Source organism: Fundulus heteroclitus, chromosome 13 (genome assembly GCF_011125445.2).
Source record: "Fundulus heteroclitus isolate FHET01 chromosome 13, MU-UCD_Fhet_4.1, whole genome shotgun sequence".
NCBI classification, from domain to species: Eukaryota; Metazoa; Chordata; class Actinopteri; order Cyprinodontiformes; family Fundulidae; genus Fundulus; species Fundulus heteroclitus.
In genome coordinates this window covers 12,833,100-12,860,784 of record NC_046373.1, presented here as the reverse complement: position 1 = coordinate 12,860,784, position 27,685 = coordinate 12,833,100, and the positions used below count along the sequence as shown (strand labels likewise).

Here is a 27,685-nt window from a genome sequence, read left to right as displayed (position 1 = left end):
TTGCTTATTAGTTAATCAACAATGTCGCAACTGTCCCCACTCTCCCCCTACTGTTATTTTTATATGGTCCTTGAATTACAATTTTATTTCAGTTCATAATTATGTTTTATTACATTTACAAATTATTAAATGTGTAGCTGAATGCTTCAAACTTGAATTCACTATAGTGTCATCGATTTATTTATTACTGCGCAACATCTCATTATGGGCTGATTGATTGGTCTGCTGTTGCTAATTAACCAATCAGCTCGTCTACAACGGCGTTGGACAACACAATGACTTTTATCAGCTGTTAAACAATCCCCTATGCTTTTGACATGACTTTTAATTTTAAAGTAACGATTGTGGATTTTACGCATCGTTCAAATGTCGTGCACGTTCGTCACTTCAACTACTTGTTTATTGAATTGAAAAACCTCTCGGTCGGAATATGTTGAGGGAATCGACGCGCTGGATTTCCCAAGACTAATTAAGGGGTGAGGCGGGTCGAGCCGCTCGATCCAAAATAGCGCCTGTACCCTGCTCGAAAAAAAAAAAAAAAAAAACTTTTACACCCCCCCGGAGCTGCGACACAGCCAGGCTCCGGCTGATAAATGCTTAACAGGCGGGGCAGAGTGAAGCAAAAAGGGAGGAAAACATAAGAAGTCTATGGGCTGGAACGTTCTTCTTGTTTTTTTTTATTTAATTTTATTTTTTTGTCTCCTCTCACTGGCATGAATGAAACGCTTCGGTTCCGTTTGGATCTTTGTGGTGCCCGGTGTTGTGCGCGTTGATTTACAGCAGCGGGACTGACTGAACCCGGCCGGAGCGACAGCTGTTGGGCAGCACAAATGTTGTTCTGGCAGTCCTACACCGAAAACTTCCGGGCTCCGGTGCAGAGGCAGGGCGGCGGAGACAGCAACAGCAGCAGCGGCAGCTTCACGCGGTAAGGCGCTCAACCCGACTCATATTTGGGGGGGGACAGAAGTCACTTTGTAAACATACAGCTTCTCCGAGAGCTAAACACAGTGGTGGGTTGCCCGAGGACGAGCAGACCCGATGAATTGGTTCATTTACGTGAGCCGGTGTTGATTTTATGCAGTTCCTCTGATAGGGCTTCTTTCTAGACATTCATAATCTGTTGCTTTTTAATATTTATTTGAACAGTTGTCTCCCCAGCACGGCGCGACATTAAAATCCACAGATGTAGTTTTTGTAATCAGGAAGTTTATGCACAGTTTTGGATTTATTGTAATTTTTATTATCCTTACTAACTGGCCAAATGCTTTCTCGGAAACTACAGTGAGCTCATTTAAACCAGTTTCCTAATGGATTTGGGTTTTAAACCTGGTACATATGAGCCATTTAATCCATATCCAGTTCAAATGTCTGTTTCGGGAATAATTGTTCTGTTTAAACACCCAGTCGTGTCCAGCTTCCCACTACCATGATTTTTTTTCCCACCAAATTTGAATTAAATTCAAACTTGTATGCCTAATTTTGATTTTTAAAATCTAATTATTGTTGTATGTCTTATCACCCTTACACTCTGGAAAAATAGCACGTCAAATGCTTTGTTAAAATCCCTCAATATTACATTTATGCATATGTTGAGTCTATACTTCTAAGCAGCACTGTACATTTGGGGCGTTGAATTTACTGATTAGCACCACTGATTGTGTGGGTTTCAAGTAAAGAAACGGGTGCAAGGACAAGCCACAACAATAAAACCAAGTCAGAAAAATGGAAGATTGTACTAGCAGATAAAGCTAACAGACCTATTATTTTTAGTGGCAGAGTGGGTGGAGTGTGGAAGAAGGTGGTTATTGCGCATTAAATGTGAAGTATTTTTAACACTTGTAATGCAATATGCGTAAATGCAAACATAAAAAAATGGTTTACGTGTGAAACCTACGTTCAAGGTGTCTGTAATAAATCCGAATCTCGCTTACAAACTGAGCCAAATTATTCGGATCCCGTGAAGACATTCGGGATTCCCATCATTTCTTTCACTTTGTTAAACTCCCTCAATTAATATTACATTTATTCATATGGCGAGTCTATACTTCTAAGCAGCGCTGTACATCATTTTTATGTATGTGTAAACGCAAACATAGAAAAATTGGTTTAAGTGTGAAAACTAAGTTCCGTATCGGTAAGAAATCCGCACGAGTCGGATCCCGTAAAGATATTCGGGATTCCCATCAGTAGTGGAAAAACAATGACGGAAGCTGGGGGCCTTCTGATTGGCTAGTGTTTCTGCAGTGGGCACGAGAAGCGGCTTGTGATTGGTCGGTTTCCGTCCTGGCATCGTTCCTGAGGCTGGCGGTGGTGACCCAGCAAGACAGTCGGTCTGTACGTCGAGGGAGCCATGTTGATGCCTGTTTTTATGTCAAACGGTACACTTTGGATGGTTAAAGGACTGCGTCTAAAAGACGGAAAGCCCGAGCGGTGATTTTGTTGTCGTTTTCCTTTTCAAACCGCGATGAGAAGAGAGGACCGGACCGGAACGGCGCATAGCGTGCTCGAGGAGAGCTGGTTTTAGGTCACTGGGCAGCTGATTCAAAGCAAATGAAGTTGATGCTAGTTAGCTTGCTAGCCAGGTAGCAACAGCTGTGCGGACGCTGCGTGGGATGCGGCTTTTTTTGAGGGGGGGCTCTTAGCTTCTCGCCTTGTTGCATTTCGCCGAGCGGACGCTAACCGCAGTGTCGGGGACACACTCGCTCAAAAGCGACGACGAGACCGTTGAAGTCGGCTCCGGCTCCGTGGAGACATGGCTCTGTAACGCTAAGCTAACGTTAGCATGCTGACATCCAGTCCGCATCTCTCGTCACGACTGTTCGCTGGCTGACGAGTGGAGGGGGTTCTAGCTCGTCGCGTCTCCTGGCCACCGGTGTTAAGGTGGGGGTAAAGCCGCTTTAACGAGCCGGGCAGAATTATGGTGGTGAATTCCGTCTCCGGGCCAAACTACCCGATCGCCTTCGCCGCCTGCGGATGAGCAGCTAACGGGGCTTTAGCAGCGGAACTTTGCTCCGGCGGGGCGTCTCTCACGGGCTTGCGGAGCACCTCTTCTGCTCGTTAGCCGAGCCTTTCACCTGCAGCAAGCTGGCGGCCCTCCGGGTAGAAGCCGAGGACAAGGAGCTGGGGCCCATGGCCTGGGTGCTGAAGATGGACGACGCCGCCATCGAGTCGGGGCTGGTGCACGACTTCGACGCTAGCCTGTCTGGCATCGGGCAGGAGCTCGGGGCTGGCGCTTACAGCATGAGGTCAGAGACGGGCTCGTGCTAAAACAGCATGAAATCAACACACACACACACACTCTGCGTCCATGTTGGGGAGGTAAATGTTTCTGTAGAGGGGGGAAGGGGTGGGGGGTGATTCAGAGATGGTTTCTCTTTGTTTTCAGATTGTCAGTGCAGCAGTCACAGCGGGGCGCCATGATCGGGGTCAAACATTGGATTTATACAAATTCAGCAAACTGTAAATGGAAAAATACCACTTCAGCTTGTTGGGTAGTAGTAAGGGGGGGCTGAACTAAACACGTCCGATGAGTCGATCCTGTTCCCCGGCGCATGGAGCGTGTTGCTACAACATACACAAACTTAAGTCAGAGGAGGAAGTAGCTTTTATCTCTGAGCCCTGGTGGTGTGTGTGGGAACAAAAGGTTTTTTTTTCCCTCTGCTCCTGTGTTTCCTAGCTTCACAGGTGAGATATCTGTACTGAGGTACCTGCTGTGAACTTTACCTGTTGGTTGACTTGTGCAGCCATGATTGATGTTCTTATGTAAGGCCCTGGCCACCAGAGTCTAAAGGTGCAAGAGCCTTCAAATGGAAATATCCCACTATTTGCTGAAACCAAACAAAGAGAAACGTTGATCGTTTCACCAGCTGGATTCGGCACATGGAAACTCCCAATTTTCTGTCTAGAAATAACATAAACTAGCTGTATGTTCGTGGGGCATTTTATGGTATGAACAAATCCTGTGTGACACAGCTATAACAAGCTCATATTAGCTGCTTATTTAGGTGGGTTATCGTTTAATAATTTTCTGTCAACTTATTACCTTAGAGGAGAGTTTATTTCTAGCAAGAGGTCGCTTAAGAGCGGGTTCGCTTTGGTCAGGGGTCGTCACCCGACACATTTCATGAATCAAAAGGCAGTATGGGAAGCTAAAATAACAAAAGTTAGTCTAAAGGTGGCAGAAAATAATATCAAATTAAGATGTGAATTGTCCGTGGCCGTTTATCTCAGCATTTTATTAATATACACAAATAACTGGAGGCACTTTCTCCCTTTATTTGTTTTTTCTCAAGTGTGGATGTTTTGTGCTCCTTTATTAGCAGGTCTGACTGGATTGATGGGAAATTATTGTCCAGCAGAGAAATCGCGGAACGCCGTCGGGTCCATTCGGCTGTAACGTTACGTTGGCGATCATTGTGAAAGGTTTCCCTAATAACGACGCGTAGTTTTTTTTTGTTGTTTTTTTTTTCTTTAATGTTTTGGCAACAATCTCCAGGTGTTCAATGAACCTTTAATTTTCTTCCCATCTGCCTAACGTTCGGGACACACGTCACGTCTATGGGCTGAGCTGATTTAAAAAAAAAAAACCTACAGATTAGGTTTTATTAGTGTTCTGCTGTTGTTTATTTAGACTGAAATACACGGCTAAGAGAAGAACACCAGGCTGATAATAGGCTGTCCCGTTAGCTGGTCTCTAGTTTCTGCTTTACCAGACATTGGGGGTCTCCAGCTCCGTCCTGCATCGTTTAGGCGCTCCTCTTCCACAGCACTTGGGATTTAAATGGTTGCTTTACCTTTTCGGACTGTCACCAGGTTCTGCATACGGAGTAATGAGCCGTCCGTTCGGTTCAAGTGTGCCCGAGCAAGGAAAAGGTGGTTGTAAGTGTAGGATAATTAGTTTTTCTGATGCATTGTTGGAAACACGGTGCAGGCTTCATCCGAGGTTAGCCCGCTGCAGCACCTTCACACTAACCTCAGCCACTTTGTTTAAATCCTGGTTCATTTCTGCAGCCACGTGTTTTCCCCTCGTGGTCGCTTCACTTTTCTCAAGACAGGTCCACGTTTTATTTTTACTGGGGGGGGGGGGAAAAGTCAGCCGGCATAGCAAGCACCTGTTCCCTGACTGGAGTTTCACCAAGTCTGCATGGCGTTACGTAATAGGTCACCGGGGGAGGGGGGGGTGATATTTCGTGGAGCGGGGCAAGACCTCCAGGGATGAGTGTGTGGTTATCAGCGGCCCCCTGCGCTCCCTCTGCCTGTTTATCTGAGTGTGACGTAGGTGTGTGTGTGTGTGTGTGTGTGTGTGTGTGTGTGTGTGCCGGTCGGGCCGATGAGTGCGAGCGAGTTCACCAGTGCTGAATCCGCGGTATGCATGTAAGTGAATTAGTGAAAACAGAGAGCGGGCTATCTGTGATAGCGGGGCCGGGCTGGAACTCAGCAGCTGGTGGGAACAAAATGTCTTAATGTGGTTCAGCGGAGCCCGCTGTTCAGGTTTCGGCGGGTCGAGGAGGTGGGGGGGGGGGGGGGGGGGGGTGGTTTGGATGGGTCAGCAGGGTTACAATAGATGTGTCTGGGCAGCAACTCTCAGAGGGGAACCCAGATTTGCCGCGTTGCTCGTGGCTCACCTAAATATTCTTCTGAAATCAAATGTTTTGCAGTGATGAGCTTCATTTATCTCAGTGGTTTTTGGTTTTTATCCTCCTGTGCACGCAGATTAGGGCTGGACGATAATTCAATATCGATATATATCAATCGATGATGCAAAAAAGGGTCAATAAAAAGTTAAATAAAATAGTTTCCTTTTGCACAGGGTGCTTGCACAAGTCTTGAAAGTCTTAATAAGTATGGAATTTTGAAACACTGTTTTCCAGACCTTGAAAAGTCTTGAATTTTGAGTGAAAGTCTTAATAAAGTATGGGGAAAAAATGTGTGGTAGAATTTTACAGTATGCTCAAAGGCATTGTGAAATGAGAAATAGGAAGGTAGGCTATAAAACAAAAATTTTACTAACTGGTCACGTACTGTATTAGCCTAATGGAATCAAACATTTGTTTGATGTGAAATTAATTTACTTGTGATTTTCATGTTTTGAAAAGTTTTCATCAGTAAAAGCATAATTTACTGTAAATAATGCATTTGTTCATTGAATACTAGCCTATAAAAATTAACATTTCTAATAAACAGTTTGTACAATCTCAACCAATGAAGTAGGCAGTAGGCACACAAGTATACAAGTACATAAAGTTAAGGTCTTGGGGGAAAAAAATCAGTTTTAAAAAAGTCTGGAATTTTAATTTGGAAAAAGAGCATGCACCCTGTTTGCATTCTAGCCATGTAAATTAATATTATAGTCGTTACATCCTCCCAACCAATCACAGATGCAGACCCAGGAATGCTTTGTCCCCAAGCTCCGCCCCCTTCAAAGGGTTTTTTCTTTTTTTTTAAATGCAGTTTTGGTAAAAAGTTGGTTGAATAAAAGGGTTGAGCTTGAATTCAGTGTTTGTGATTTTTTTTTTTTTGTATCTAAATCTAGTTTGCTAAGCAATAGCATAAAATGGCCAGGGCTGCACTTAAAATATATGTTTTGCATTTATTTATAATTATCAATATCGATCAACATGATTTATATTTTATCGATATGCCTTTTTTTTTCTATATCGTCCAGCCCTAACGCAGATCCACACACCCTATTCAGCTAATTAAGGTCCTCTGTCTGGATTAGCTGTGAGGAGGGAGAGATGACACCTGTCAGCAGCTGGAGCCATCCCTCGGTGTCTCGTTTATCACGCTGAAGCCTCATGCATATATAATGAGGGGCCGATTTTTGATCAGTGCAACAGCTTCATCACCTCTAAAATAGACCGACGTGTTCAATGATTTAAACGGCCGGGGGTGAAACGTAACAAATGTACTTGAGATGGGAATCAGCAACCTTTTTATGATTCCCCAGAATGCTACGTTGGTGACCTGGCAGTGAAGCAGACTTGCGTCGAGCTTTTATGTTGGATGTCGTTAAGCTCTGCTTCCAGCTTCTTGTTTGGGGTCTTGTTCTAATCTTCTCCGTCTCTGTCGTTTCAGCGATGTGCTGGCCCTGCCCATCTTTAAGCAGGAGGACTCCAACCTTCCACCTGAAAGCAAGACCAAAAACCCCCCATTCCAGTACGTGCTGTGTGCCGCCACCTCGCCTGCTGTCAAGCTGCACGACGAGACGCTTACATACCTGAACCAAGGTAACAGTGCAGGGGAAAACACTTTAAATGTTTTGTCTTTACTGGATGTTATGTCATTCGCCTCCGGCTACTTAAGCTCACTGTCATGCTGCGCAGTATTAGGAAAACACACAACTTGGACATACTTTGGGAACAGTATTGATTGGAATCGCTCCACTTTTTCCTTGTTCTTCCTCCTTCTCCCGTCGTCGTGTTCCTCACACTCCTTTTGAGCTCTAGGAATCCGAAAAACGACCCGAGGCGTAAAGATCAGCCTGCCAAAAGATGTTGAAACTCGGGAGTGTCACGTTTGGAGAATAAAATCCCATTGAACTCTGCGTTAGCGTAATCCTTTGTGATCACGCTCTTGCTTGATATTCGCAACATCCTGGGAGCTTCTGCACACGATAGCTCGGCATGTTGACTACTATATTTGAACAGAGAGGAAAACATGTCAACAGGGGAAAAATGATGCAGGATATGTAGCATAAACATTTACGTATAAAAGTTGACTTCAAATTATATCTGCATTTTTAAAAACCTAACCTTTTTTTTTCCAAGGCTCTGTGAAGTCAGATTTATACTCCAACCAAACAGGAAGTCAGGGATGTAATCATTGCTTTTAGATATTTTGGCTATGGGTTCGCGATACAAGCCTTAATGCTTGAATCAGACGTTTGTCCACGTTTGATTTAAATGTTGACCCAGACTCCAGTGTGCAAACAAGCACTGCAAAAATAGAACAAAAAATAAGAAAGTATTTCTTGAAATGAGAGTATTTTTCCTTGATTTGAGCAGTTAAATAAGATTGTTTGCCAATGGAATAAGATTTTTTTTACACTTAAAATTGGAACAACTCATCTCTATATCTTCTTATTTCAATCGCAGTATATCTAATTATATTATTTTAGGGGTAAAAATACTCATTCCATTGGCAAATAATCTTATTTACCAGCTCAAATCAAAGAGAAATGCATTGATTTCAGGAAAATTTTACTTATTTTTAGTTCTTTTTGCAGTGTGAAGTTTACCCAGATTTGCAGCACGTTGTGTTCAAAGAAGTAAATAGGAATGCTAGAGAAGTTGGCGAGTGTCTATCTGAAGCTGAATTTAAGTAAAATTAGCTTATGGCTAATTTATCATTAAACCTCTCTATCACAGCTACATAAGCATGTCGTGAAGAACGACTCACTGCCACAGATGTTAGCTTGTTATTTAGGTACCATGCAGTCAGGGTCTCCATGCCGCACATGTGTTTAGTGACATTTGATGACAACATCCAAAGTTTTAGAAGGGAGGCAGGCAAAGTCATTAGAAGTTGTTTCAATGCCAAGACGGCAGATGTCGGTACGAAGCAACTTTTGTTCAGTAAATCCTTTGTGTTGAGACAGAACCTAAATGTTTTTACCAGTTTATTATCTGGGGTCTATGTTTGCTTTGCAGAAAGTCATTATTACAGCTAACTATGTTTATGTGTTACATCGTTATCAGTCACCAACATTATCGCGTCTTTTACCGATATTATGCCCCTCTTAGCGACGTCGGCCATGATGTTTGTCCATCGTTTATGAAAGTTGCGAGTCTGTAACTCTTGAATGATGTGACTGACTGACACGAAGCACCGTGACCCGTTCACACTGAGGTTTTGTTGAAATGTGTCGGATAGATGTCAGATTTTTGGGCCGCATATGAAAGTGACCCGGTGTCATTTAGGGGGGGGGGGGAGAGAATCTGATTTGTGACGTAGACCTGCGTAATTAACGACAATGTCGATATTTTCACACAGTATCAAAATATCGTCCATTTACCGTTAATGAGGTGAACTGCTCAATATATAGCAACTCTGATTTTAGGCAATTTTGTGCCGTTTCAGGCTGACATTAAAGTCATATGTGGGTCGCATACAAGCAGAAACGACATAGAGCCATGTCATGTGTTTTTTTTAAAGTGCAGTTTATATAAAAAATGCTGACAGTTTTTATTTATTTATTGCAATAATGACATTATCAAAAACACTAACTTTTTTTTTTACCACCTGCCCAGCACTAAATAAGTTTGAATTATAGACTAGATTTCTCAAATGTTTTGATAATCATCACTTAAGTACAGAAAAAAATATTATAGTTAAATAAGTTTGCACTACAACTACTTCTAATGTTAATAATTATAATAAATGGTCGACCTGAATGGTCGACGGTGGGATGAAGGGAACATGTTGCAGGTGATTTATCACGTCTGGAGCATCGATATGCTCGAGTATTTTTTCACGTTCAAATATTTAAACTTTCTATTTATTGACTAAAAGTCCTCATATAAACATGCCTTGTTATAAGAAGGCATCGTTGAACCTTTTTAGATTGTTTTTTTACTTTAAGAAACTACAGAAGTGTTTCTTATATACCCGAGCACCTAGTTTTATAAACTTTTAACCTGAATGTAATTCTGTATTTGAATTTAAAGTCATTTTGTTCACTCCTTAAACAACTAGAATATGCACCGAGCTCCATCTTTAACCAGTGTTGTTGTTTTGATGCACTAAATGAACTAAGTGTGAACTAAAGAGTGAACTAAATGATGTAAACAATGGGTTTAATAGCCAGTTGTCTAGATATTGGTCTGTTAAGCCACTTTGTCATAAATTTGAATGTTTTATTTAAATTTGACCGTATAATTCCTGGGTCTAGACGTTTTGTCACGCTTTCTTTAAAATCTTAAATCCTCATTTTTAAACCTTGGTTCATTATAGCAGCGTCGCTTTCTGGGGTTGTTGTCATTAAAAGCGACGCAGCTGATTGGTTCCACGTATTAAGTGTTTGTTTTCACCCCTACTGGGGAAACCTATGTATGAAATATGTATATTTGGTCTAACAACATTACAAAAACCAGGATCTTTTCATTGATTTATAAAATAAAACACATGTATTAAGCACCTTTTTATTGAGTTTCTCTGCTCTCTCTCGTTCAGGCCAGTCTTATGAGATCCGAATGTTGGACAACAGGAAAGCAGGGGAGTTGCCAGAGCTCAACAACCAGATGGTGAAGGTGAGAGTTAACATCCAGAAGACAAACATTTACTCTTTTTTTTTTTATGTCTTCATATCTAACATCCATGTCTGTGTACGTAGAGCACCGTGCGGGTAGTGTTTCACGACCGGCGGCTGCAGTACACGGAGCACCAGCAGCTGGAGGGCTGGAGGTGGAATCGTCCCGGGGACCGCCTCCTTGACATCGGTGAAGACGAAAGCTGCTGAGAAAATGTTTTGCTCTCCGCTGTCCCGCGTGTGACGCGCTGCTCACATGTCTCTGTGTCCGAAACAGATATTCCCATGTCGGTGGGCATCATCGAGCCCAAGACTCACCCCTCCCAGCTCAACGCTGCAGAGTTTCTGTGGGACTTGAACAAAAGAACTTCTGTTTTCGTGCAGGTAACCAAAAATAATAATAATATGCCACCTGCGGCACCAAATTTCCACATCCAAGGTGTTTTGAAGGAGGCGTCTCCGCTCTCTGTGCGCAGGTGCACTGCATCAGCACGGAGTTCACTCCCAGGAAGCATGGCGGAGAGAAGGGCGTCCCCTTCAGGATCCAGATCGACACGTTCACCCAGGGAGACGGTGGGGAATACACAGAGCACCTCCACTCCGCCTCCTGTCAGATTAAAGTCTTTAAGGTACTAACTCAGTCACTCACAGTGTTTTGTTGCATTTTTTTTTTTTTTATCTAGCTTTCTTTTTTTATGATGATTTCTTGTCCCTGTTCAGCCAAAGGGTGCGGACCGTAAACAGAAGACGGACAGGGAGAAGATGGAGAAGCGTACCCCTCAGGAGAAGGAGAAGTACCAACCTTCCTATGATACCACTATCCTATCAGAGGTCAGTCTGCTTCTGCTGCGAACAAACAGCCTTTCTCTTGGTTTTTGCAGCAGAAATTTACTATTTTGAGTTCACTACATCATTGCTCATTTCCAACACAAACTAGGAATGGTGTTATTTTTTTTCTCCACTGGATTAAAACAAACCGAATCACCGCAAACGATAATCTCAAGCAATTGAGCCGAACTACCGCTATACGCTGCAAAAACTGATCTAAAAATAAGTAAAGTTCTCTTAAAGTTAGTGTATTTATCCTTGATTTGAGCAGGTAAATAAGATTATCTGCCAATGGAACGAGTATTTTTACCCCTAAAATAAGATAATTAGACATCCTGCACTTGAAATAAGATGATGGAGATGAATTGTTTCTATTTTAAGTGCAAAAATCTTATTCCATTGGCAGATCATCTTATTTACCTGCTCAAATCAAGGACAAATACACTGATTTTAAGAACATTTTACTTATTTCTAGTTCCGTTTTTGCGGTGTACTGTCCTTTTCCTCACTGTTTGGGTTTTAATTGTGTCGTTACATCGTCACGTTTATCTTGTAACAACTGCGTCCTTCAAACCTCTAAATATATAAGCTTTTAAGTTACTGCGGTGACAATAATCCATGCTAGCTTTTTAAACAAAGCTTCATCTCACTGAGGATGTTTCAGTTGAACAACGAGAAACAACCTTTTTACTGTGCCACGGGTCATCAGCCTCGTCATATATGTATATATTCTGTTTAGGTTGCAGCTGCTGTAGTAACTATAACCACTTCCTGTTGCTAAAAGAGAGTAGCGCGTTATCTGTGCCTGGAGATGGCTTGCAGTGACGCTAAAACGGGTTTCTGAAGTAAAGCTGTGGCGCACCACCTCTGGTTATGCACTCCTTTTTGCTATAGAAACGACAGGCCAGGCTGTAAACATAGACAAACAGAGACGTACAGGGACATTATAGAAGTGAAAGGATTGGTCCCCACATTTGTTTTGGCAGATATTGGGTCTTTTTTCACGTTGTCTTAATGTCAGCGTCCTATGGTTCCCTTAACCTGCATCCTGTCTAATTCAGATAAAACAACAATTCACACATGCCGTTAATATCCTATTAGCAGCTGCATAGCAGAGTAGACGTCTGCAGATAATTGTGTAACATCTCCAATGCGTTTTTATACTGTTCTATTATGCATAAATCACAGATTTATTAGTTAGTCGTTCCAAAAAAAATCTCCATTATATTAAAATTGTTGCTTCACAACTCAAAATCGTCCCATGAGATCCGTAAAGGAGAAACGCGTCGTGTGGCTTAACGGAGCCCGACATCAGCGTAGAAATAGTAAAGATCTTACCTTGGAAAAACAGCTTATCACTGCAAAAACAGAACTAAAAATAAGTAAAAATTTTCTTTAAATGAGCGTATTTGTCCTTGATTTGAGCAGGTAAATAACATGATTTGCCAATGGAATAAGATTTTTCCACTTTGAAATAGGAACAATTCATCTCCATGATCTTATTTCAAGTGCAGGATGTCTAATTATCTTATTTTAGCGGCAAAAATACTCATTCCATTGGCAGATAATCTTATTTACCTGCTCAAATCAAGGACGAATAGACTAACTTTAAGAACATTTTACTTGTTTTAGATCCGTTTTTGCAGCGTACGGCTTCCTGGCGTCTGCTCTGCACCACCGCGGCAAAGCGGGTTCAGTCGACGTTGGGTGAAAAAAATCATCACAAACGTCAACTTGCTTAGAAAACATCGTCAGCAGATCACTAAGGTTTCAAGTTCTGACAGAATTTGTTTTCACTGAATAGAATTGCAACGACAAGCTGCTGTTAGAGTGGAATCACATACCGACCTAATTTTATTATTATTATTATTATTATTATTATTATTATTAATGCCGAAACGGACTGACCTCCTCTGAACCTGCTGGGATCGGGTCCATTTAGGGCGAAGCCTGCGCCCAACATGCTGCACTCACATCCATCTATTGAGCTCTGCAGCTTTAACTGTGTTTGCGACGTTGTCAGCAGTAATGGCGACAAAAGCTTCTTCCTTGATGTCCCATGCAGATGATTTAACCTTGGCCCGACCATCTCCCCGGTACTGGCTGGGAAACATGGCGTCATGAGCAGTCTGGTGTGCGGCGTCCGTTCAGCATTGATGTAACGTACGGGTCCATCGTGCGTCTGGACCAGAGATCAGATGCGGCTGATTGAACTTATCAGCTGCTCCTTTTCCTCCTCGGGCAGCTCTGCCGCTAAAACGTTTAGCATTTTCTCCATTTTTCTCAACCTCCCCAGTTCTTGAGACTGATGGAGTCACGTGACCACAGACTGTACATGTAGTCTTAACTCTACCTGACAATAGCCGACCTATAAGCAAGCAAAAAAAAGGACATAAAAATTACTTTAAAATAAAAATTTAAATACAGAATATACCAACGTCGGCAAAATGATGTTGGTTATTGTCGTAAACATTCGGTTTACCGCCCAGATCTATTTCCTACATCATCTGAACAGGTTCAGGTTATACGTCAGTATTTCCAGGTTTTGGATAGGAGTTGAGAAGTTAATGTAAAGTATTTGTATTTTCAGACTTTATAAGTTTTTTTTTTCCCTACATCCCTCTACTTTCATCCTAATATCGTTCTCTTGTCATTCCTTGTGTCCTTTCTTCTTTCTATAATTCCTTGTTTCCTTCCCTTTTATCATTCATTACTCCTCTTCTTTTAATCCTGCTAACCTCTCTTCTGCTCTCGCTTTTCCTTTTTTATTTCCTTCCTGGGTTCCTTGTATACCTCCTTCCTCCCATCTTTATGTCCTTCTTTCTAGTCTTCTTACTTGTGTCCTTTCTGTCGCTTCCTGTCCTCCTCGCTTGTTTGCTCTTTTACTTTTTACTTCCTGGTGTTCATCTTTACTTCTGTGCTGCTGTCCTCTGTCCTCTTTCTTGTGTCCTTTCTGTCCTTGACTTTGTTCTTGCTGTACTTGTTGACTTCTTCTGTGCTTCATTCCTCTTTGTTCTTCCATCTTTCCTTCCTTTCTCCCTTGTCCTTCCTTTCTCTGTTGCATCCTTCTGTCCTTCATTCCTGATTATATCCTTTCCTTTTTCCTAGTGTTCTTGTTTTCTTTCTCTATTCCTCCCTCCTGTCTTGCTCATGCTTCATGTCCATCCTGCTGTCCTTCTTGCCTTTCTTGTTTCCTTCTGTCCTTCCAACTTCCCTCCCTCTTTCCTTAATTCCTAGTGTCCTTGTATATCTTTTGTTTACTTACTTTGCTCTTTCATGTCCTCCTTTTTCTACTTGACCTTTCTTTCCTTCTCTTCCTTATTTCCCTCTGTTCTTTCATGTCTTTCTTTCCTCCCTCCTCTCCTTGTCATTCCATCTGTCCTTCCTCACTCTTTTTTCTTTCTTTCCTTTCTGTCTCCTGTCCTTTCCTCCAGTCTCAGGTTTTTTATAAAGCCTGCTAACTCTAGTTCATGGTGAACTTTTGTTTTTTTAACTTTAAAGTGAGCGTAAAGGACTGAGAAGTCTGGACATTTTAGTCAAAGTCAGGAGTTTCCATGTGAAAAATAAAATAAGAACCCTGAGAATAGAGGTCCAAACGTCCTCCAGGTCTTAGATCACGGTTAGTGAAAGGTCCTTGGTCTGTCACTGTGTTTTTGTTTGGGTCATCAGCTGGCTAACCTCTGCTGTGTGTCTGCATGTAGACGAGGCTTGAGCCCATCATAGAAGATTCGGGCGACCATGAGCTGAAAAAGTCCAGCAAGCGGACACTTCCCGCTGATTGTGGCGACTCCTTGGCCAAAAGAGGCAGTGTAAGCACCCTGCTCTCCTCTCCTCCTCTTCCCCCCCCCCCCTCCTCCCTGGTCACGCCATCCTCGGTCCGTCTTCATTCTCGACTCGTAGGCATTCAGCCGGTGTGATAGGGATAGTATAATGCTAAATGTTTCTAGTTGGGAGGAGTGGAGATGGTGCAAAGCTAAATTCCCAGAATATTCTCCCTTTTCCTTAAGCTTTTATTTTTTTAAGAGGAGTGTTGTGACTCTGTCCGTAACCACTGCAGTATTTTTAGACGTGTGTCTCTCTGCTCAGTGCTCCCCATGGCCAGACGCCGCCTACACCAGCACCAGCCAGGCAGCTACCCCCTCCTTCTCCTCCCCCCCACTGTCCACCTACACAACCTCCTCCGTGCTGGACAGGTACTTGGCTTTTCCTCCCGGAGCCCATTTGTTTTCCACGTTCACGTTGACTCACCATTCATGTCGTTACCCGTGTTAATTGTTTGATTTAGTCTTGTTTTATTTTTTTTTCAGTGACTCATCCTCCCCCAATCACCAAGCGGATCCTGGTGGCCATGGCAACTCAGAGGTTAGAGTCTAATTACACGTCTGCCTCAAGTGGACGAGTTAGTCAGACGTCTTTAAGAATCCACGTTCAAACCTGCTATTATTATTAGTATTATTATTATTATTATTATTATTATTTTATTATTATTATTATTTAGGGCTGTCAAACGTTTAAACAATTTTATCGCATAATGATGATAGTTAACTCAAGATTAATCCCAAATTAATCGCATATTTTATCCTTTTATTTCCGAAAGTGTAATGGCCTGTTTGGGCATTTTAATATGCAATTTTGCAATAAATGACACTAATAAAAAAACATGCTTGTACAAAAAATATTTTTATTTTTCAAGCACTTTTCAGAATTTGAATGAAAACATCCTGGTGCCATAAAATGTTAAACTTTTGGCCAATAATGGCTAAATCACTAATCACTTTTTGACTTGTATGACAAGTTATGATTTTTTTATTTTTTTTATTTTTATTATTCACACATTTCTGTTGATGGGCTCTATTTTGATTTAACTTGTTGTCACACAAGTTATATTGTGTTAAATCGGTATCTCAGCTGATGGGTTATTTGCAGACTATATTTAAACTGGAAATTTCTCCCATGTGAAATGTTGTAAATGTGAGGAATACCGACATTTCTTTTAAAGTTTTAAATGGTTATCAGATTCATATCTGTGGTGCAGACTGCAAAAATTATTCCCAAAGAGAAATTACGGCAGACAGGAAGTATTTGCTTTGTCTCATGTGATAAAGTTGAGGATTGCACAATATCAGGAAAACATTGCGATGTTACTGTTGGATATCGTGATCAATTTTGATTCATTTTTTACTTTTCTGCTCTCTTTTCCTAAAGTAGTCAAATTACTGGGAACCAGGTTTAATTAATTCCCCCTGCAGGTTCATTACCCATAAAACATTGCAATCCAAGCATCTTCTTTACAACTACAACATTGCACAAATGAATAATGCAGTAATAATAGGGATTTCTCTTATTTATTGTGGAGCTGTAATAAATTTAGCATTATAGGATGGGTTTGACATAAGCAATCCATCTGTGTAAGCTGAGTATAATGTATGTTTTCTCTTTGTTGTGCAGCAGCTGAGCCCCACTGCCTCCATACAGGACGCCCAGAAGTGGCTGTTGAAGAACCGCTTCAGCTCCTACACTAGACTCTTCTCTCATTTCTCAGGTTCGTACAGATTTGTCTTCAGCGATCTGGAAGTAAACGGTGACGGGCGGCCCTTCAGGGTTATTTTCTTATTTTCAATCCACCAGGGGTTGATTCAGGAGGACCGTATACCTCTTAAACTTCTCTTTGGCCGTTAGAGCAACTTGTTGGATGAGTATTTTTGCCAGACAGGCACCTGGCATGACCCTCGATAAATAGAAGAACACAAAACTGGTTCCTTTGCAAAGGTCTAAACTTTTATAAGTAGAACGAGATGTTGCTTTGACAGTTTGACTTGAATTCTAATGAGATAAATGTAATTGTAGGAATAATAGCCAATGTACACAGGCATGCAATGATAAGTAGTACAGTGTTTAAAATAATAAAACGAAACATTTTACCTGGCTAAATAAACCTCAGTGGCGCCTCCAGAAATCTTTCGTAGGGGTGGCCTGATGGGGCCCATTTAAAAGCTTGGGGTGGCACACTGAAAAAAAAAAGCCATAATTTCAGGATTTTATTCTATTGTTGTAGTAAACCTGCCTGTAGAAAACAATTTTAAAGACTTAAGTAAACATCTTTTGGTTTATTGTTTGATTTTTTATGTTACTTATGATGTAATATGCATAGACCAATAACAGTACAGTTAACATTTTGAGTTGAACAACAATTCCTTGTTATTGTGTAAGTATTTTAGGAATTAGGTGTACATTTAATCGGATTAACAGCCTGAACTGATGCTACTGTAACTTACACTGGCAAGTGGGGTGGCCAGGACATGGCATGGGGGGGGGCCATGGCCACCCCTGGCCACCCCATGGTGGCGCCACTGATAAACCTTAAATAAAACAATATAACACAGGGCTATCAATAGTCATATATCTGTAGTAATTAGTGGAGTTTATGTGGCTAAGATTTAACAGTTTTATTAAATAATGCCTTTTTTATAAACTCATGAGCTGTGATAATTAATTGTTGAGCAATAACGGGCAAAGCAGAGAGTGATTATTGTAATGTGCAATCTGTGTTAAACTAAAATGTATGACATAGTGTTGTTTATGACCTGCATTGTCCAGGTTGTGGTTGGCGTTGTATGATAATAGGATTAATTTATACTGAATGTGACAGTGGAGTTAATGTTCAGGTGTGAAGTAGATGATGTAATGATGCAAGCTGCTGTCTTTGGTACTAGTTGTAGTTTATGGAGGTTTATGGAGGGAAGGGAGCTGAAACTGTGAAGTGGATTGTGGACCATTTTGGCAAAAGTGTGAAGGAAGAACTTGATGCTGCAAATATGAAAGTTAACCAGGTGATGTTATGGATGTGGAATGTGAAGGAGAGGATGGAGAGGCTGTCTAGGATGACGCCAAGGCTCTCAAGCTGAAAAGTGGTACAGAGACATGAATGGTCACTGCATATTGTAAACTACCACATTTGGTTAAAGTTGACTTTGCACAATAAGCAAGTGAGCGAACTAATGTGGCATTATTTTCGATTATTTCATTTCGAAATTTCATTTCATTATTTCCACGGTCCCTGGAATATATGGGCCGACTCAAATGTTTTCAGTCAAACTGATTATTTTTGCCTTAACCCATGGATTAGATCAGTGTGGGTTTGACTTGAGGCACAGCAGTGGCTCCTGTGTTCACGTCCTCGTCTATAGAGGCGAATAAGGGATGTACAGTGCAGTAATGTATATCTATAGGGCGACAGCTCTGCTGCTGTTTTGCTCTCGTGTTTGATTGAATCGTGAAATTTCAAGTGCCTGACTGCTAAGCTGAATAGGTGTTCGGATTTAGCAGTTTTGTCCCAGGATTTTGAGAGTTTCAGTGCAAAACTACAGCTGTAGGTCTTACTGATGTTATCAGACTCCCTACTTTGTAAAGATTGGGGTCCATTGGAAATGTTGTAGCACGATTGGAGCTAGACCTTACAGAAACTCGCTCCGTTTCCTCCACAGGTTCTGATTTATTGAAGTTAACCCGGGACGACCTGGTCCAGATCTGTGGGCCAGCCGATGGGATCAGACTCTTCAATGCACTCAAATCCAGGTGAGTGTACAGCTGCTTGTTTTACGCAGCGTGCTGGAGCGCGTGCACTGCAAAAACAAAACTGAAAATAAGTCAAATTTTCTTGAAATTGGTCTATTTGTCCTTGATTTGAGCAGGTAAATAAGATTATCTGCCAATGGAGTCATTTTACCCCTAAAATAAGATAATTAGATATAATGCACTTGAAATAAGTTGATGGAGATGAGTTCTTCCTGTTTTAAGTGCAAAAATCTTATTCCATTGGCAGATTATCTTATTTACCTACTCAAATAAAGTACAAATACATTAATTTCAAGAAAATTTTTAACTTATTTTTAGTTAAACGCACACACATTATGAGCCTTTAAAATGACGACCATTGTATTTGAATGTCAGAATTCGCTCCTGAAACCCGTTTGTACGTTTCTAGGCATAATAAAGACGAATTCTCGTTGTTAAGACAAAGGAACGCCATTTTCTCTGAGTCTTTCTTTCTTTTTATAAGGTTAATAATTAAGTAATTCTCCCACAGAGTTTAGTCTGTTTTTGCAGTGTGTTTATGCAGCGTGCTGGAGCGCGTGCACTGCAAAAACAAAAAACTGAAAATAAGTTAAATTTTCTTGAAATTAGTCTATTTGTTGTTGATTTGAGCATGTAAATAAGATGATTTGCCAATGGAATAAGATTTTTGCACTTAAAATAAGAATAACTCATCTCCATCATCTTATTTAGAGGGAAGAATATCTAATTATCTTATTTTAGGGGTCAAAATACTCACTTTATTAACAGATCTTCTTATTTACCTGCTCAAATCAAGGACAGACGCACTCATTTCCAGAAAATTTGTCTTATTTTTAGTTCCGTTTTTGCAGCGTGGACCTAAATCATGGCGCCATAAGAAGAACAGTGAGCCTGCCTTCGTTGCCCCTGGGGGCCAAAACTCCGGTCCTGCAGAGAGAGGCGTCCCCGTGTTAACCGTCTTTTCTCCAAGCAGGTCGGTGCGTCCCAGACTGACGGTGTACGTCTGTCAGGAGTCTCCTCAGGGGAGCCCTCTGCTGGAGAGACACTGCACAATTGAAAACGGAGAACACCAGAGCTCTGCCAGTTTACACGGTGAGGACGCTGGCTCCTGAGCGTAGCGGCGCGCTGAGGCGTGTCTCTGTTGGCGCGAGAGTCTTTAACGCCATCCGCCGTCTGTGCCTCTGCAGTGTACCACGCTCTGTACCTAGAGGAGCTCACGGCTGCAGAGCTCATCCGCAAGATCGCGTCGGTGTGCGGCGTTCCCTTGGGAAGGATCCACCAGGTGTACAGGCAGGGTCCGACAGGCATACACATCCTGCTAAGCGACCAGGTATGAGCACACACAAGCACTGCCTGCTCAAAACTAGGGCTGGGCGATAAATCGATTTAATCGATTAACTCAAATTTCCAACTCTTTAAGATTTCCTTTTTGGAAAATCTGGATTTTATTTTGCCAATACACTCTTTGGGTTTCCATGAAGAGAACAGCATGTGATGCTGAATATATGTTTAGGCAAATGTATTGTCAAAATATTGTTAAGTGGAAACTTTTTTTTACCATATTACGAGGTACTTTATTGTTTATAATGGCACGGCTACCATCTTGTTTTACAAGCATGTTTCACAGCTTGTTTTTAGCTGCACTTTGAATTCAGGTCAACTCCCAGATGAAATGCTTGACATAAAAGCAAGGTTTTAACATAATTTCTTTTTATGAAACAAAAAGGAGAACAAAATCGATTAATCGGATTTGGTATGATAAAATCGGAGATTTCATTTTTAATCCATATCGCCCAGCCATACTCAAATCTGGCACGTTTTTAGTTTATTATTGGGCAAAAGCTAGAATTAAAATGTTTGCCCTCCGTTCCACTGGTCAGGTTTAGTTCCACTGTTTTTGCACAAGTATTCACACCCCTTTATCACAAACTTTGAGCTTATATTTTGGGTATTTCATGCCCGGTTTTATACAATTTATTTTCCAATAAATGAGAAATTGTGGTGGGCACTTTATATTCACCCCCCCTTTACTCTAAAACTCCATTGAAATTAAATACTATGAAAACACGACTGTCCATCGAAACTGACAGGCCAAAAAATAGCATTGCTTATCATAGAAGCTAATAATAATAGTAGGAAAAATAGTAATAATCGTAATAGAAGTAATAATAATGATGTTTCTCTGCATCAAAACACAATCATTGATATTTTACATCACTTTTTGCCACTGGTTGAAATTGCTACAACCAATCAGAAGTGCTTATAGATGATCTGTCAGCCGCCTTCTCTGCATTTTAAATGTGCTCGGCCATATTGGAAACATAATATCGGGTTGCTGAGCGAGCTCTGACTTTCCCAATCCGAAGTACCACTTCAGATGACATGTTTGTTGTATTTAGACAAAATACAACAAAAATGCTGCGCAGACTGTGGAATGTGTTGCTTTTATCTTTACACTTTCTTGACTCTGTTCGTTCTTTTAATAAGCCGTTGAAGACCCACTTGCTCCGACTGGCTTTTAACTAGTTTTTAACTTGTTTTATGCTATGATGTTACATTTATTTTTTTATTTTTTTTGGTGTTTTTATTGTGAAGCACTTTAAGACTTTTTTTTTATCCTGTGTAAGGTGCTATATAATTAAGATTTACTTATTTACAAGTGGGAATTATGAACTCTGAATAAAAGGAAACAACATAATTTGCCCTTTTTTGAAAGAGTGGTGAGGAAAATAAATCATGTTTGCAATTGACCACAAGCCATGTAGGGAGAATAGTAAACATGTGGTCATATGGGACCAAAATTAAACTTTTTGGCCTACGTTCACATTGCTGTGTGTGGCAGGAATCTAAGTTTGCACGTCACCCTGAATGTGACATCCCACAGTTAAACACGATGCTGGTAGCATCACGTTATGGGGATGATTTTTCTTTTGCAAGGACAGATTTAAAAGTTTAAGCATTGCTGGAGAAAACCTGTTTAGAGGTTGCAGAAGACCTCTGGGGTAAAGGTTTACCTTGCACCATGACGACCATAAAGTCAAGTTTATTTGTATCGTTCATTTCAGCAACAAGGCGGTTCAAACTGTTTTACATCATTAAAACATAAAAACATCAAACACATCGAGGCGAACACCGGCTGTGAGACCAGCAACAAACATTAAATTGTATCAGGTGAAAACATCAATACACACCACAGGGTTTCCGGCACATGTAATTGTGGCGCACCACCACGCCAAAATAAAAGCTGCCACACCTTGTAGTTAAAACTATATAACGCATATGAGATTTATTTATCCTATATCATGTATAGCCTATATTGCTGCACTAATACTAACCATAATCAGGGTTTGAACTGAATTTAGATTTGATGAAAGGTTAAAATGTATTTTATTTTGAAAAACCAATACCGCCTGCTCCTTCCTGTCTGGCTGTGAAGTTTTTTAGCGGCTACAGCAAGATGCGCTGTTCTCAGGAGGGAAAAAAACTAGAGCCAACGGTCTTTGTTGCTATTTTTAGCCACTTTTTAGACCCCTCATGTGGCTTTCTTTCAAAAAGCAACTAGCAACAAGTCTTGGAGCTTTTTCCGTTTTTAAATGGCGACTTTACTGAAAGCACCACTCGTTCTGATGTCACTGGGCCTGTCCCAATTCAGGAGCTGCATCCGACTAAGGGCCCGGCCCACGTAGACCGGGTCCTTCATGGACCACGAAGAGAGGACCAAAAGGATTTATAAACACATGCAGCTCCTGAGCCGCAGGTTTCAGATGTCTGGTTTAGACATTAAAGTGTCATAATGGCTCAGACAGATCTAAATGTTGCGCTCCTCTCCACCCCCCGGCACATTGGGACACTGTTTTAGATATTTAAAGAAAAAAGAGGGAAAACTTTCCCTCTCTAGACATGGAAAGCAGATGGAGACATACCGCAAACTAACTAAAGGAGAGCTGAATGCAAATGCACGCCATACCTTTTAATATTATTATTTGTAAAAGATTTCATAAAACTGAAAAACCATAAGCTGCTCTTTCTTGGTCACATAAACCTGAATAAAACACGTTGCTGCCAGTGGTCGTACAGTCACAAGTTAAAGTATTTTAAAAAGTATTATAAAAGTATTTTCTCAAGGCTCTGGATCCGGGGCCCTTTGATTAGGGGCTGTAATGTTCAAAGACACAAATCTGTTTCTGCGGTCCATGCAGAGCACAAATAATTCAGTTCCACTTATAATTTCACAAACACCTAATCATGTTCACTATTTAAAACAAATGTTTCCCAAACATTTGTCCCACTCTTTATCCCAATGAGATTTTTCTTTTTTTCAAAGCTTAAAATTCTGGGAAAGCAAAGGAGTCTGCAGTAAAGGCTGCAAAAAGAAAAGGAAATGTAAAACTGAAAGGTTTATGCTTCAAAACCAGGAAACGCACAACTAGGAAAAATGAGAATAAAGAGACATGGATTGAGATGATCAGTGGTGACCAAACGATGGATGAAAGACGTTGGATTCTGTCCACATGGGACTGTTAATGATTACTAACCCTTAAAGTGAGCAGCTAAGGACCGCCATACAGACAACAAATTACTAATTACCCATAATTAACACTTAGAAAAAATATAAACCCTAGGAAAGGTTTTGCAACAAAATGAGACTCCGTTTTTTTCTTTTTGCCTAGATATTTAGTTTTGCCCGTACAATAAAATAGCTAAAAAATATTTTTTATTGCCATTTTGTGAATACATTTTAATTAGTACTTTATCTCTAAATTTTGTTGACTGGTTAACTGTTCTCAAATGAAATGGAAAAATTTTTGATCTTTGAATTTTTATCTAATATCAGTTCAAGTTTTTTTTTTTTTTTTTTGCTGATTTGAATCTATAAACTGAGGACAGTAATAAATTATGTTGCTGCTTTTTGAACCAAAAACATCTCTGATTTTCACGTTCTCATACGCCACTGTTGTACCATAACCCAATTTTCTTCTGCAGTTACTCTAATGTTGCCTCAAAAACATCAGGAAATCCTATTTGGAGAATATTGGTGGACGTTTTGAATAAAATCTAACATTTATTGTATCTTTTTGTGTTTTTAGATGGTTTACAACTTGTCTGACGAGAGCTGTTTTTTGATCAGCACCGTCAAAGGTAAGCGAGCGATTCCCAAATGAAGGACCCGCTGGTGGCAAATCCACATTCTGTGTTTGGGGGATTCACTGTTCTCTCTCTTTTTTCTTCTTCTTCTTCTCTTGCCTGTTGGGCTACCAGACGAGTTGGGCGAAGGACTTCATCTAATCTTGAAGTAGTGAGGAGCACAGATGGCGTCACTAATACTCCACCCTCTGCGTTGAAACAGAAGCCTCCTTCTGTCGCTCGGCATCCTCCTCGTCTCTCTTTAACGACCGCTCGACAGACAGCAGAGTGACTGTGCTGAAGCCGTGTAAATGTTAGAATCTGACATGGGTGTGTCCACTGTTTCATATTGAAAACATTATTAAAGATGAAGGAGTTCGGCTAGAAGCAGAGATCGGGGAGGACTTGAGATCAGGGGGGTAGTTGACATTGTTCTATGTATTTTGATTTTAGATAATTTTTTTTTTTTAGTTTTTTGTTTTTTTTATATGGTTTCTGTGTAGAGATGGGAGGGTGGAGGCTTCAAGGGAGAGGGGGGGTGGATGCTCTGGCATGCAAGAGACGGGAGGAAGAAAAAGAGTCACCTTATTGCTTGTTGCCCTTCCTAAAATAGCCGGAGTTAGGCCAGTATTTGATGAAACTGTACTGCTGAACAGCATGCAATCCATACCAAGTTGCTTGAATGAGAAACTCGGCTCACTCTGCTTACTTAACGTTGTATGACGGGGATGTCTTAATTAACTTTTTATCTAATTGGCTGAGCGTGCTAACTCAGAATATTCAGGGTAAATGAGTGGAAGTGCTCTCATTTTTTGGCTTTTTTTTTTTTTTTTTCCTAAGAGAAAATGAATTTATCAGCTCTAGTCACATAGTCTCACACTACGTGATTCAAACTTACAGCCATATCTCTGTCGACGTAGCGTCTCGCTCAGCTAACGTGCGTCCAGCATGTCCTCCTATTTTTTTTATTTTTTTTTATTTTTTATTTTTTCCAGTTGATGCTTTATTTATGAGTCGGCTCTTTCTGTTGCTCTTAATGCATTTACTCTCTATCTGGTGCCATAACGGCTCTTCAGCTTGGCTTTTTATTCAAATATATACACAGAGCACATGCAAAGCATTAATTGACTCCTCTGTTTTATTAAAACACTGGTTTTTGCAGATTTATGACGAGAGGACTTTGGAAATTGGTAGATTAAAAACCCCTTGACGATGCTACCCAGTGGAGCATTAGTGCCTATCAAAAAAAAAAAAAAAAACTTTATTGTGGACCAAACAGGCAACTGATTGATAGGTGTGTTCTGAGAGGAAATGAACCACAGCGAGTCTTGAAGATGTGCAAATTTAAAGCGCTAGAGCTGGTTGGTTGGGGGGGGGGGTGCTTTAAAGCAGCAAATTAGCATGGTAGCTGAACCCTTGATTCCAGATCTATTTATACTGTAAACATGCAGCAGGTGAGGCATACAGCTTACATCAAAATAATGGAAATCATCGAAAAATAATTTTAAGTCATATAATTGAAAAGGTGAAACTCGTATAGATCGTTGCACAGACTGATTTTAGTGTTTGGTGCATTTTGATGATCGTGGCTAAATATTGATGACAAACCTGTAGTTGAGTTTGTCAGAAACATGGAATACTACATCGGACCGTGACTTTATTTTAAGTCCAGAAATGTGGAGGCCTGTGCAATTCAGGTTAAAAAGGTTCTAGCTTGATGTTTATCTAGCGGAAAGTCGTTGACAGCCACAAAAAGCAGACTCTTCAGAGGGCTGCATCCAAACATATTCACAGAAAGTTAAGTGGAAGGAAAAAAAAGCGAGATTTGAGTTTGCCTCAAATCGTCACTGACTATGGAGACTTTACAATGAACCTAAAGCATCTAAGTTTCTCTGCTTCTCCATTCTTCCTCCAGACTCTGGGACCCTTTTTTTTTTTTTTTTAAACCAAATTAAATGCAAAATTTACTTTGATAGGAAAAGAGAGCTTTGGACCAGTAAGCAACACTCCAGTCCTCTTTCCTCAGCCTGGCAACTTCTGTCGTTTCCCCTGGCTTAATGTTGGCTAAACACAAGGAATGGGACAGTTGTGCTTCATCTCCTAGGTACATCTGTGCGTGATTATCCTCAAAGCAGCGACTCCGGCTGCAGTCAACACCTTAAGAGGTTTTGATTATCTTTGGTATGCACAATTTTTCCTTCCACTCAACTTTCCATCAATACGCTCAGATGCAACACTCTATGAACAGCCAGCTTCTTAAGCAATGACCCGTCGAGGGTCTCTAGGACATGGCTGTGGGGACCATAAAACGGCCGTAACATTACGCCTGGTGAAATTAGCCTTGTTGTATTTTACCTTTTTTTTTTTTTTAGAGAATTTGAATTTTGTGGTTTCAGTAGAGTGGAAGCCTTAAGAATAACAGAAACAAAGGCTTACAAACGTGTCACTCTTGTCAAACGAACCAGCGTTTCGCTTTTTGAATTTAGTTACTGGCCTAAACGACGTTTTCCATGATATTCTAAATAATTGCGATGCTCCTGTAATGCAGCGGGGCGGTGGTAACGTACCAAAATGCCACATCATTCTCCAAAACTTGGTGTTTTTAGCCTAGCACAGAAAATACAGGTCATGTTTTTGGAGTGGCCTTATTTTGGGGGGGGGGGTAAAAAAAAGAGGTAAAAGGAAACTTCAAGACTGTGGGTGGAGACGGGGACGGCTCTGCTTTGGTTCCAGTTGATCCGTTTCGGCTTTTTTTTTTTTTTTTTACTTTTTTTTTTTTTTGGAGAGGTTTACATGTCAAGGTGTCAGAATGTGTGTGCATGTGTATCATTTTGTTTCATTATGTCAAACTGCTTTTCTGTTAGTATAAGACGTTGTTTAGCTTGCTACCTTTTTAGTGAAGAGCATGTGGATTTTTGGGAGACAGATAAATTTGTCAGTGAGTGTATCCCCTCTTCCCTCCATCCCTGCCCCCCGTTATTTTTCCGTACATTAGAGACCAAGCCTGCACTGAAGAGAATCACAAACTTCTAGCTTGATGTGTAGTCAGTAGTCCTACAGACCCCCCCCCCCCCCCCCCCCCAAACACACCCACCCACCCTTTTCTTACTAGGAGGTCGACAGATAAAACTCTTAAGGCTTTGAAAGCAGCTGTTTGTGTCTCGACATGCACCAGAGCCAGGACTGTAGCTCTTGAGGCGTTTACACGGACACGAGCGCTACAGCAGAGAAACCTGTGTTCATCAACTCGTAACATTTATAAGAATAGAGTGGATGTAAAAAGAAATGAAAAAAAGTTTTAGTCTGCTGAAGGACTGACTGACCCGCCCGTCTGCCCATCGGTGTGAGCACGAGCAGGAAAGAGGTGACCACTGTTAACCCGATGCTTCTCATGTGCACAGTATCATATGCTGGAGATGTACACAACCACATGTGCTGGGAATAAAATAATTTCATAACTTTGTCCTGTGTGCCGCATGTTTATTCCAGGGGAAAAATCATGTTCTCCAAGAGGAGATTTGTTTTATCCGAAGTTAAAAGGCTCCGTGAGGTTCTTACTTAGGACAACTGATCGACACTGAACATCTGGAGAGAAGAACGAGGAATAAAAGTGAGGAAATAAAAAGCGTAAATCACTGCCACTAAGCGATTTGGTCTCGTGTTGATACCAATATTTAGAAAGTGACACCTTGGATTGACACGGAGGAATTAGAATTACATGAAATTATTTTCACAGCATTAATTCCACGTGTGAGTTTGTCACAGCCATGAACTTTAGTGTGCTTAATGTCTTAGACCAAAACTCATGTAATTATGAATTAGAATTAAACTGATGATTTTGAATCTTTTCTACAGTTAAAAATCTGGAAAGTGTGGCATGCATTTCAGTTTTCTCCCGCCTTTTTGCTT

General features: G+C 40.9%; 1 protein-coding gene across 4 annotated transcripts; it reads left to right on the top strand.

Annotated features, from left to right (window-relative positions):
- The first annotated feature begins 325 nt into the window (after positions 1 to 325).
- Positions 326 to 27,239, top strand: ubp1 (upstream binding protein 1). Of its 4 annotated transcripts, none has more exons than XM_012861286.3 (16): positions 326 to 925; positions 7,078 to 7,229; positions 10,174 to 10,250; positions 10,334 to 10,439; positions 10,527 to 10,633; positions 10,726 to 10,878; positions 10,970 to 11,080; positions 14,779 to 14,886; positions 15,164 to 15,270; positions 15,385 to 15,439; positions 16,526 to 16,619; positions 18,562 to 18,652; positions 19,626 to 19,744; positions 19,840 to 19,982; positions 23,740 to 23,791; positions 23,912 to 27,239. In XM_012861286.3, the coding sequence occupies exons 1-16, from the start codon at positions 831 to 833 to the stop codon at positions 23,947 to 23,949; spliced, it is 1,608 nt and encodes a 535-aa protein (XP_012716740.2). In that variant the 5' UTR covers positions 326 to 830; the 3' UTR covers positions 23,950 to 27,239. The 4 variants fall into 4 exon arrangements, with proteins under 4 accessions (XP_012716740.2, XP_036000976.1, XP_012716725.2 ...); XM_036145083.1 differs by lacking the exon at positions 326 to 925 and adding an exon at positions 2,318 to 3,245 and having other exon boundaries at positions 16,529 to 16,619; XM_012861271.3 differs by lacking the exon at positions 326 to 925 and adding an exon at positions 2,318 to 3,245.
- Positions 27,240 to 27,685: the final 446 nt, after the last annotated feature.